General features: G+C 43.2%; 1 protein-coding gene across 2 annotated transcripts in view; it reads left to right on the forward strand.

Annotated features, from left to right (window-relative positions):
- The window catches only part of WWP2 (WW domain containing E3 ubiquitin protein ligase 2), a 147,748-nt gene that overhangs the window by 115,744 nt on the left and 19,573 nt on the right, over window positions 1-12,431 (forward strand). For both annotated transcript variants that reach the window (XM_032323083.1, XM_032323084.1), the window contains 2 exons: window positions 2,168-2,257; window positions 10,715-10,889. In XM_032323083.1, the coding sequence (XP_032178974.1) occupies window positions 2,168-2,257; window positions 10,715-10,889 (265 nt within the window). The remainder of the gene's footprint in view (window positions 1-2,167; window positions 2,258-10,714; window positions 10,890-12,431) is intronic.

Here is a 12,431-nt window from a genome sequence, read left to right on the forward strand (position 1 = left end):
TCTTCAAAGCCTCATGTGTATCTGTATCTGAACCAGCCTCTGAGGTGTCGATCAGTGCAGGCTGCTGATCAGACATTTTGGTTTAAATGAGAAACAGTATTGGATAAAGCTAATGTCTATTAGAATGGCCACACCAGGCTTAGTCATAGAAGTTAGGACATGTATTTTGGTATGCGGTCTGCACTGCTATTATTTACCTGTTCCTAAAAATCACCACGAAGTGCAAAAAAAAAAAAAAAAAAAAGGCAATAAAAACTATAGGGCTTACAGGAAAAGAATGAGTTAGGGGTATAACCCTCAAAAAGGTATCAGTGACAGGGGCATCTGGGTGGCTCAGTTGGTTAAGCATCTGCCTTCAGCTCATGATCTCAGGGTCCTGGGATCGAGCCCCACATCAGCAGTGAGTCTGCTTCTCTCTCTCCCTCTGTGATCTCTCTCACTCTTTCATATAAATAAATAAAATCTTTTTAAAAATGTGTCATTGACACACATGAAAAACAGGAACGTAATAATGGTGGTAGCAGAGTTTTACACATGTTAAATGGTTGAGGTACATAACACTATAATAAGTGTGTGTTTCCATGAAAAGACCTGAAGTGTGCTTGTGGAAGCGGGTGTCTGAAGAGTGTGAGCTTGTGAGTGTTGTTGCAAAGTGGTACAAAAAAGGGCTGTCTGAAATCAGACGGGAGTTGTGACGCCAGATGTAGGTGAGTATGGCGTATGGCCTGTAGTAAACCAAGGCAGCTGGTAGATGCATATGGGCTCTGTGTATTCCTACGTGACTGGGTTCAGCTGGGGGAAGTCATCTGAGTGCATTTCGTGTTTCGAAAAGGAAAAGTCATTCATAAGCAAACACAAAATTCACATTATGCTCACATTGTTCCCTCATGTATCAATCATGCCGGGATAGATTTATGTTTTCAAAACAAGCGTTTCAGCAGAACTGACTGTACTAATAACTTCCTGGAAAAGGTCACCTTCTAGGCAGTACCTACAAGTAGAACTGAATGAATTCAATGTAAAACATAAGGGCTAAGGGGACCATGAACATCCTTTATAAAGCAGTGATCATTTTATAAATATAAAAATTTGCATCCCTTATTTATGGATTACTGTGTTCTGAGTGAGTGGAATTATTGTCAGACTGCGTTGAGTGTGAGAATAATAGGAGTGTAGGGGTGGGTACTAGTTGGCTGTATTTTGTAGTGGTTTTGCTTGTAGATTATTTCTTTGGATCATCTGCTACCTTGTTCTTCCATTAGCACAGAATGGCCACTGTCGGCACGCCTACCTCATCATTACACATAGGCACATGAGAAGGGAAGTCAATAAATAACAAGAGGAGAGCAGTCAGTAAGTGACAGTATGTGGTGTGTCTTGATTCAACCTGATCTCTTTTAAAGATCCTCTGTAAATGAAGCTTATATATATATTTTTAATTTATTTATTTGACAGACAGAGATCACAAGTAGGCAGAGAGAGAGGAGGAAGCAGGCTCCCTGCTGAGCAGAGAGCCCGATGCGGGACTCGATCCCAGGACCCTGGGATCATGACCTGAGCCGAAGGCAGAGGCTTTAACCCACTGAGCCACCCAGGCGTCCCATGAAGCTTATATTTTAAAAAGAAATGTGATCATAAATATATTTTGATGCTAGGAGAATAGGGATAGTCCTGTAATTTGTGACTTTAAAAGGTAGTATTGGCTACAAAGATTGAGGGTCCCTAGATAAACTTTAGGCGAGGTCTGTGAAGCCCAGACACGGCATACAAATTTTTGTCGGTAAGTGCACTTTGGAAGGAAAGTGTCCTTGGCTTTCATCCCATTCCTACAGGGATCTGTGATCCTGAAATGGCCATGAAACACTGATTTAGAAAAGTTCATAGAATGTAGATTTTTATAGGTCATTTAGGAGAAGCTAGAGTGACCCATGGCATATGCTAGTACACTGACTTCATTAAAGGGAGGTTTTGTTCTCAAGAAGTACTCCTGGGTGCCACCGTCAGCGACAGAATGGACCTGGTTTGACCACTGGGCTAATATCATATGTCCTCTTTATCCTCTTAAAGTTGCCACACCAGCAGCATCAGTAGTGAAGGACTCCTTCTCCAACAAGTGCTTATGCTTTTCAACTGTGTATCTCATGCTTCCTTTCACTTTATTTTTCAGATGGGAACAGCGAGAACTGCCTAATGGGCGCGTCTATTATGTTGACCATAATACCAAAACCACCACCTGGGAGCGGCCTCTTCCTCCAGGGTAAGGCTTGGGCTGGCAAGCCCTGAGACTCTAGAACTGGCACCAAGAATCACCCGCTGGCTTCCCTACCAGCACTGCCATAGCCATCTCTTTAGTTCCCACTATTCTCGGCTCCTTTCCCTCTCTTTCCCCCGCTTCCGTTGTCATCTTCTACATTCTTTCCTCTCTTCATTTTCCTTTTTCCCCACATTCATTGTGTAGGCCATGACTGGTGGCCATGAGCTTTAGTAAATGATACTCAGAACTACTATGGCTCTTTGGTCCCGGAGGTAGGAGGGCTAGGAATCCTGCCTCTTGGGCCATTGGTATCCTGATGCCCTCAGTTATTTTACCTACAGAGGTACCCTATCAGGGCCAGGTTCTCAGTCTCTTTCTGCAGAGATAGCAAAGAACAGGGACCTTTTCCCCTGGTCACTTAATTGCTTTTCCTATTCACTTCATTCTCTCATTTCTTAGGACATCCCAAGATTTATAGAGCATTTCCAGGGAAAAGGGGGCATGAGGAAGCCAAGATAGAGAGGGTGTTGGTGCATTTCATAGCATCCTGTCCCCATTTGGCCCCTGAAGGGTGCTGCTCATTCAGCTGGGCTTTGTGAGAATGCAGCTAAGTTCTCTAAAACCAGAGGATGAGTGAGGCTTCCAAGTGAGGGAAGACGGTCCAAGTTCAAGGAGAAGGAGTTTGGTTCCCAGCTTGCCAGGGACAGAAAGTTCTTTCCACATGTGCCTTTTGGTCCTGAGAGCATTCAAACGAGAATGTATTCTGCTCTCAGGAGAGAATTCCCTCCCAGTAAAGCAGTCACGAAGGGCTCCTGCAGAACATCTGAACACCTCCCCACCAGCCTTGTAGAGGGAGAGGATGTCAGAGCTGGGGAATATTTGGAAAACCCTTAGACTCTGGGTCAGCCGTCAGTTATGTGCCAGGCAAATACCGCCTCACCTTCTGGTCCTACTGATTTCTGTGGATGGGCTGTTCCCGGTTTCATTTTCCGGTAGAATACTGTGTTTTCCTTTTTTTCCCTTAACTTTCTGGAAATGAAACTATAATCTGTCATCATTGGTCCTCATTCTGTTTTCTACTTTAAGTCCAGAATATTTATTTACATATTTAACCAAAGGAAAATATTGACTTCTTAGAAAAAGGTCAAACTTATTACTTTGGAAATATTGGAAATTTTCATATTATGATGGATAGTTTCATATACACACTAAATAGAGAGAATCCCTACATACTTACCATTTGGCTTCAATAATTATTCAAATCATGGCCAGTCTTGTTTCATCTGTACTAGAGGTTGACAAGCTATGAACCTGTGGACAAAATCCGACCTCTGCCTGTCTTTGTAAATAAAGTTTTATTGGACAGACACACTCATTTGTTTATATGTATAATCTGTGGTTGTTTTCATGCTCAATGGCAGAGTTGAGTAATTGCGACCTAGACTGTATAGCCTGCCAAGCCTAAAATATTCACGTTGCGGCCCTTTATAGAAAAAAATTTGCCAACTCCTGATCTGTAATCCTCACCCGGCCCTATCCCCCTTTCTTAGATCATTTTGAGGCAAACCCCAGGCATCATATAATTTTAACCATATTTTGGTATGTATTTCTAAAAAATGTTCTCTTATTAAAAACAAAACCACTGTATTGTTAACAGTATTCCTTTGCTGTCATCGAATACCCAGTCAGTAGTCAAATTTCTCCAGTGTCTTGCAAATTAATCGTTGGTTTTTAACAGGATACATTTCATACTTTTATTTTTTGTGTTAACAGCCCATATATTTAAAAGCAGCATTTTTTCTGAAACCAATAATACATTATATGTTAATTAATTGAGTTAAAATAATTAAAAAATATAAAAGCAGTCTTAACTCTAGAAGTATTCTGGTTGTTTCCTCTTACCCCCTCTGGTCTATAAGTTATGTAGGCCTTGATCTCATGAACATTTGGATGAATCTAAATAAAGATATTTAATGGTGTTTTCTAAGAATGGCTGAGGTGGGACACTAGAGCCAGTTTTCCTTCTTTCTTTTTTTTTTTAATTTTTAGTTTTTAAAAAGATTTTATTTATGTGACATAGAGAGCCACACACTGAGAGAGGGAACACAAGCAGGGGAGCGAGAGAGGGAGAAGCAGGCTTCCCACTGAGCAGGGAGCCCGATGTGGGGCTCATTCTCAGGACCCTGGGATCAAGGCCTGAGCCGAAGGCAGATGCTTAACGACTGAGCCACCCAGGCACCCCTAGCCCGTTAGTTCTTACTGAGTTTTAGTCGCATACCTCTGAGCCCCTGGCAGGTACTTCGCACTGTAACAGGGAGCCCAGAGAGAACAGAGTGCTTCAGTTCTCATTGCTCACTAATGGAAGAAGTTCCACCCCAGGGGAGTATTACCATGCACACAGGACACTTGAAACTACAGATGGAGCCATTATTTCAGCAGACATAGTCACCCAGGAGTAAGATTGAGCCAAAGGATTCACTTTATCATGGCCGGCCACCGCCTTCTGTCAGAGCCAGGGAATGCTTGTATGAGAAATGGTAATTTTTAAAAAGAGACTTTATTTATTTATTTGAGAGAAAGACAGAAAGCATGCTTGAGTGCACTAGCAGCGGGAGAGGAAGAGGGAGAGGGAGAATCAGACTCCCCCCTGCGCAGGGAGCCCAGTGATGAGGTGGGGCCCAGTCCTGGGATCCCGAGACCATGACCTGAGCCGAAGGCAGATGCTTAACCGACTGAGCCATCCAGGTGCTCTCAAATGGTCATTTTTTAAAATCTAGGAACAAGAAGTTTTGGATGTAAAGAGGAAGTAAAGATGAATGCAGTCATTTGCTCTTAGGAGGTGCTCAGACCAGAGGGGAGCAGGGAGAGGGGTCTCCGTAGAGTGTGGTGTAGGGGAGCCCTCTTTGAGGGAAGTGGCTCAGACTCATCTTATAGGAAATGCTAGAGGTGGACTTCAATGACAAGAGGAAGTTGATCCAGGTTTGGGGAAGAGTGTGAGTATAAAAGACATCTGTAGGGAATGATTCATGGAACAGTTCTGTTGTAGTGGAAGGTGTATGTGAAACAAATGTGCTCAGAGTGTGTCTAACAAGGCACCTGGGTGCAGCAGACACCCCTGCTGGAAGTGGAGAGGGTAAAGGGCGGACTGGACCTCCCCCCACTGCTCTGTTTGTCAGTCTTTGTAAGATTGCACCCGGAATCGGTAAGCTTATGCTGCTTGGAAGTTTGAAATTCACCAGTGCTGAGGAATTTCAGTTAAACATGTAGATTGAACATGTGTTTATTTCCATTCCTTTCTAAAAACTCCCTAAAATGGCAATAGAAGTATAATGATAAAGGAATGGAAGAGGAGAAGCAGCATATGGGAGATGGTAATCAAAGTTTAGTTGCTGATAGATAAATGGCAGAGCTGAGAAAGCTGAAACCCAAGTTTGCAGTGTGGGTATCCCCCAGGAAGCCAGCCAGTTTGCAGCTAGAAGCCCTGGAAAGCCTCAACAGTCAGACATTTGGGTGGTGTGTGTGTGTGTGTGTGCACGCGCGCGTGCATGTAATGAGACTTAAAAACTCTGAAGTTAAGTCAAAAATATGTGCAGGGAGCAGTTAGACTTTCTCAAGTTGTCACCCATCACTTGCATCCTGTTGTCCCATGCATGTGTGCACATGTGTACGCCTCTCACACACATGCACACACGCAGCCATCCTGTGGGATACAGCCATAGCAGAAGGCAGAGATGAACTCAGACAAAAAGGGATTAAGTGAGGATACTGTCCCCAAGTTAAAGATTGGAGTTTTTTGTTGGCTAAAGTGACCAGTCTAAGGGAAGAAAACTATAGATCGTGCTGTTCAGGGTTCTTTTAGTCAAAGAGCGGGGTAAAGCCACTGGTCAGCCTGCCACACCCTGGATACCCAGAGTGTCCATTCAGCATTTTAGTGACTCACTTTTCAGTGTGAAAGAATAACATGGAACCAGCAAAGAAAGGGGGCCTTGGTGAAAACCAAGTGTGGAAATAGAACCAAATTATAATTCATATCCTCAAAAGTTTGGGAGAAAATATGGCATCTCTACAAGAACAGGAGATTGTAAAAGGGATCATTCAGGAAACAAGAACTTTTATTTTTATTTTTTATTTTTAAAAAAAGATTTTATTTATTTATTTATTTGCCAGAGAGAGAGAGAGAGAGCGAGCAAGCGCACAAGCAAGGGTAGCGGCAGGCAGAGGGAGAAGCAGGCTCCTTACTGCCCGATGTGGGGCTCAATCCCAGAACCCTGGGATCATGAGCTGAGCTGAAGGCAGGCACTTAACCAGTGGAGCCATCCAGCTGTCCCAAGAAGACCTTTTAAAAATTAATAAATAGTTGACTGTTAAACAGCCTAGGGACTAGGACAGTTGACACCCTGCACAGTTGAAAATACGGATATAACTTGGATTCCCCCAAGACTTAACTATTAATAGCTTACTGTTGACCAAAAGCCTTACAATGATTAACAAATATTTTGTATGTATATGTATTATATGCTATAATCTTAAAGTAAAGTAAGGTAGGGAAAAGAAAATCATAAGGAAGAAAAAATGCATTTCTAGTACTATAGTGTATTTATTGAAAAAAAATCCATGTGTAAGCAGACCCTCACAGTTCAAACCCTTGCTGATCAAGGGTCAACTACATATAACAGCAGAAAAAAAAAAATTACAGGATTGAAAGTTAATGTTGGAGATAAGAAAAATAGAGGATGAGTCTAGGAGCTTCAACATCATTCATGAATAGTTCCAGCAAGAACTAGAAATAGAGGATAGGAAATTGTCAAAGAAAGAATGAAGGGATTTTGCTGGAATTGAGAGGTGAGGCATTCAAATTGAAAGGGCCTACCAAATGCCCAACCCAGAGAATGGGAAAAGAAGTGACCCTAGAATTTCATTCTAGTGAAATTTTGGGATGGCAAGAGAACATCTCAGAAGGCCCCAGAAGGTGAAAGTAGGGTACATATCAAAGATGAGGAATCAAGGATACCGTCTCTCATCTCAACAGCCAGCTATAGAACTGGATCCTTAAAATTCTGATGGAAAATTATTTCCTGCCTGGAAATCAGCTCCTAGTCATCTTAACAGCCCTGAGGGTTGAAATTAAAGTATCTTTAGTGTGTTCAAATGGTTCATTTTGGTGCATTCTTTCTCAGAAGCTACTAGATGGTTTGTTCCACCAGACAAGAGGAAACCAAGAAAGAAGTCATGAGTTGCAGGACACAGGGGACTCCATTCAGGGGCCAAAGACATTCCCACAAGGAAGGTGAGGGAAGCTGACTCAGGACAGTGATGTAGAGCTGGTCTGGAGGACAGGTGTCCGCGTAGGATGAAGTGGGCCTGGAGAAACGTGGTGAGGCACATCTAACTGACATTGAGGGGCCACCTGTGCTATGAGAATCTGGAGGTGCAGTAGTGATAGGTTCTTGCGAATCAAGCAGAATGAAATGCATAGTTCTTTAACTTCAGAAAAAAAAGAAAAAGTTGTACAAGTAAGGAAATGCATTTCTAGCTCTACAAAGTCATAGTACAAACTCTGAATGTTCATTTACGATGATTTTCTAAATTAGAAGGCTGGGGGAGGAGAGGGCACTGTGTGTCTTGTGGGGTGGGATACAATAACTCAGTGCTCAGCTCCAATAGTGGAAGGTTCACAGGTAATGTCTAATATGACAGAAATCAAGACATAGTAAGAGAAGCATGTTATTCAGCAATATGGCTGTAAATAGAAGAAACAATTGAGAATGGAAATCTGTTGCTTCTCAGGAGCAGGAATCGGCAATGGGGAGAGGTAGGGAAGGAGATGCTGTTTTTTATTGTACCTCCTATAGAACTGTTTGTATTTGTTAACTCTTGATACTTGATTCCTTTGATAAAAAAAGAAAAAGAAAAGTCACTAGTTGGGAGGATTTATGAGAAGGGTGGGAAGGTTCCAGTTTGTTGTGAACCTTGAATACTAATTCAAGGTTTTGACTCAAGGGTGATGAGGAGTCACTTGAAGTTCTTGAGCAGGAGCATTGCGCACAAGTGGGGGCCGGGGGCGGGGGGGTGCAGTCTGATGTCATTATCCCGATGACAGTTTATAGGCTGGCTCAGAGTGGGGAGATGGTTCGGGGATAGTTGGACGTAGAAATGGAAAGTCAAGGGCGAACACCAGAAGTGTTAAATAGTTTGCTGACATCAGCAGGAAGGGAAGAGTCAGGAGTGATGGGGTAGCTTCACCCCTGGGAAGGGGACTGGCAGGAGGAACACCCGGGAAGACTCAGGTTTGGGAAGAGGCTTGTGGCATTTAGCTGAGTCCAAAGTGACAGTAGGTCATGAAGTCAGTGCAGTCTAGCAGGCTGAATTCTGACGCAGTGTGGGCACTGGCCATCAGGACTGGGGACTCCTTGAAGAGAAGCCATTTTAAGAGAGGCTTTGAGTTGAAAGAATCACTGAAGAGGTGGCCAAAAAAAGTCAGTTAGGAAGCTAACTGAAAACTGAGGAAGCAGACCAAAGCATGGTAGTCACATGAGTAACATAAGGATTCAGAGAAGATGAAATGAGAAGGTAGTTAGGGAACAAAGACTTTCCAACACATACAGTGCAATCCCTACTGGTTCCCTTTGTATTGGGTTACTGCTGTTTTCTTCAATTATATCTTTTTCTTATCTTTTTAAGCCCCTTTGTCCCTCTCCCCCTTTCCAATTTATAATGCAAACATCAGGCATATTGGAGAGAGTAGTACAATGAATCCCTTGTAACCACCACTTGGTTCTGACAATAACATTTTGTTTCATCAGACCTCCTACTTTTCAGGGGAGGTGACTGATGAAATTTAAAGCAAATCCCAGATGTCATATTCTTTGAACCATAAATACATCACATACATCTCTAACAGATAGGGTTTAAAAAAAAAAAAAAGACAAAACTAGGGGTGCCCCGCTGGTTCAGTCGGTAGAGCATGCAGCTCTTAATCTCAGGGTCATGAGTTTGAGCCCCACATTGGGCATAGAGATTACTTTAAAAACAAAACCAAAACTGAAATACCATTATCCCACCCAACAAAATTAACCGTATTTCCTTACTTCATGTCATCTATTTTCCCCAGTTGTCTTAAAACTATTTTTACAGTGTGATTTGTTTGAGTCCAGTTCAAACTCAAGACCATCACGTTGCTTTTGGCTGATACGTCTCATAAGTCTCTCTTAACCTATAAGTCTCCCACACTTTCTTATTTTATTCTGACCATTTATTTCTTGAAGATCCGTAGCATTTGCTCTGCAGAATTTCTCATATTCTGAATGTGACTGGTATGACCTTGAGGTGTTGGGAAGCATGCTCCTCTATCCCTTGTCTTCCCTGTAAACTGGTAGGTAGATATGAAGGCTTGATTAGATTCAAATTTACTGTTTAAAATTGAAGTATGATTTACATACAGTAAGATATACAGATCTCAGGTACGTAACTGGCTGAGTTTTGACAAATGCATACATTTGTGTAACTTATACTCCAGCAAAATGTTAAAGCATTTCCATCATCCCACAAAGTTCCCTCTCTTACTTTCTCTTGATCACTTCTTCCCTCCGTGTGTGCAAATCAAGTTACACCTACCAACCACAGATGAAGATTTTGACCATCTGTTCTAGCCTTGCCTTGCCCATGGGTATTTTAGGTGTTTTAGTACTTTGGTAAGATTGCTTTCTCACTAAGAATCCTGCCATTGTTCATACCAACTCTTCTTCTCATGACCATGCAGCCTGTTTTCACTGGCACTTTATATCAGGATGATTTCTGTTGCAAGGAACAAAAATTGGGATCCAGGTTGGCTTAAATAATGATGAGAATTCACTGGCTAATGTAACTGAAAATTCTAGATGTAGATCCTGGCAAGTAATCCCTGATCTAGTGACTCAGCAATTTCACCAAGGAGCTGGCATTTTTGTTTTGTTTTGTTTTTCTACTCTGCCATCTATTGGGTCAACCTCATATTGTGTTTACGTCGAAAATGGCAGCCAGTGGCTCCTCAGACTGCATACTTTCTCAGTCCTATCTGGCAAGGAAGAGAGACTGTATTTTCCTGAGAATTCCTAGCAAAAGTCTTGAGATTTGCCTTGATTAAGCTCCGCATAGGTCACATGCCCACTCCTGACCCAGTCAGCTGTTCACTTTGCACTTGGAGGAAAGTCACCTTCCCCAGAAAAACATGGATCTCCTAAATGGAAATCAGGTGCTAATGGTGAGGAGGGATTGGTGGCTGCAGAGGCGGCCACAAATGACGGCTTTCATCACATAAGCCCCAGAAGCCTCCGTGACCGGGCCTTGCTTGGCCAGGCTCCTGGGCCAGACACCAGGCTAAACTCTCTGTCAGTCCCTCCTTGCCGGCCATCCTGGGATGTCTCTGGAATTTGAAGGTTGGGTGGGTGGTCCCTGTGTTCATTCTGAGCTTAATGTTTCCAGCTGGGAAAAGCGCACAGACCCCCGAGGCAGGTTTTACTATGTGGATCACAACACTCGGACTACCACCTGGCAGCGCCCGACAGCCGAGTACGTGCGGAACTACGAGCAGTGGCAGTCCCAGCGCAATCAGCTCCAGGGCGCCATGCAGCACTTCAGCCAAAGATTCCTCTACCAGGTGAGGGGGGGGGGCTCGCCACACGGACTGGAGCCTCCCGGCACCCGAGAATGTGCCGTCTCATGCAGCAGCCGTTGATCTGTTTGGTGAGCGGGGAAAACTGTGGCTGGGAACGTCAGTGCTCTGAAGATTTTACGCATCACCGTGAAATTCCTCAAATTCCATTATTTCTAATTTAGTAACTCAATGTCTAGCCTCTGTGTTTAAGGATTCGAGATACCATCTTTCTTCCAAGACCGGATTTCTTTTCTGGTCCCTCCTTCCAAGCCCATTTATTCTAATTTGAAACCTGAAGGTCAGCTGTGACCTCTCCCATACCCCTACTTTTCAGAACAAAACAGTTACCCAAATCCTTTTCGTAGCTGTTTTTCTTTAGATCTTTCTTATTTGACAGATTCTCAAGGATAGAGGACCTTTAAAATTGATCTGAATCAGAGCTTGGCGAACTATGGCCCATGGGCCAAACTGGCCCACATTTTGTTTTGTAAATAAAGTTTTATTGGCACAGAAGCACTCCCAGTAGTTTAGATATTGACTCTGGCTGCTTTTATGTTGTAACAACAGAGTTGGGTAGTTACAGCAGAGACCATTTAGTCTATAAAGCCTAAAATATTTACTGTCTGGCCCATAGAAGAAGAAACTTACTGACCCTTGCTCTGTTTCAGCTTCCTTCTATCTGATGCCTGATTTTTCTCCGTCCCTCCCAACTGAACAGTTAGGGCAGCCTCTGAATTGTTCTGTGTGTTGGCTTTGCTTTCTTCTCTGATCGGTACTGCTTGTTCCCAGCAGAGTAGTCTTCAAATATCATTGTTGCTTGACCACTTTTTAAAAGTCACTGTGAAAGGTTTAAGAAGAGGGGCTTTTTCTCGGCATTTATCACTGCCATTTTAATCACTGGCTGGAAGCTTTCCGTGGTCATTATCTACAGAATAGCATTAGATTTCCTACTCTAGAATTCAGAGTGCTGTGGTTCCAAATAAACTGTCTAATGGCCTCTTGTACTGTTCCCTTCAAAAACCCTCCCAGCCTCACCTGCCGTCCCATTAGAGCCTCTACCAGTGACGTGGTGGCTGAGGGGAACCGAGCCACACAGCCTCTTTGGTAGGAACGGGAATTCCCAAACTGGAACTCTGTGAATTCTCATGGCACCTTGAACATGAAGCTTGGGATCTGCACTAGAATTCCTGTAGAAGGTAGTGACTTAGAGGCTGGAAACTTTTTGACCTGGTCCACAACACTGAATCACCTTATTTAGTCAACATTGTTTCTACTTGACATAAACTCTAAGCCCACAACATTGCCTTTTTTTTTAAAGATTTTATTTATTTATTTGACAGAGATCACAAGTAGGCAGAAAGAGAGAGAGAGGAGGAAGTAGGCTCCTCGCTGAGCAGAGAGCCCGATGTGGGGCTCGATCCCAGGACCCTGGGATCATGACCTGAGCTGAAGGCAGAGGCTTTAACCCACTGAGCCACCCAGGCGCCCCCCACAACAATACCTTTTTAAATTAGAAACTTGCCCAGTTAGATGCTCAGAAAATCT

This window comes from Mustela erminea, chromosome 19, assembly GCF_009829155.1.
Source record: "Mustela erminea isolate mMusErm1 chromosome 19, mMusErm1.Pri, whole genome shotgun sequence".
Classification (NCBI taxonomy): domain Eukaryota; kingdom Metazoa; phylum Chordata; class Mammalia; order Carnivora; family Mustelidae; genus Mustela; species Mustela erminea.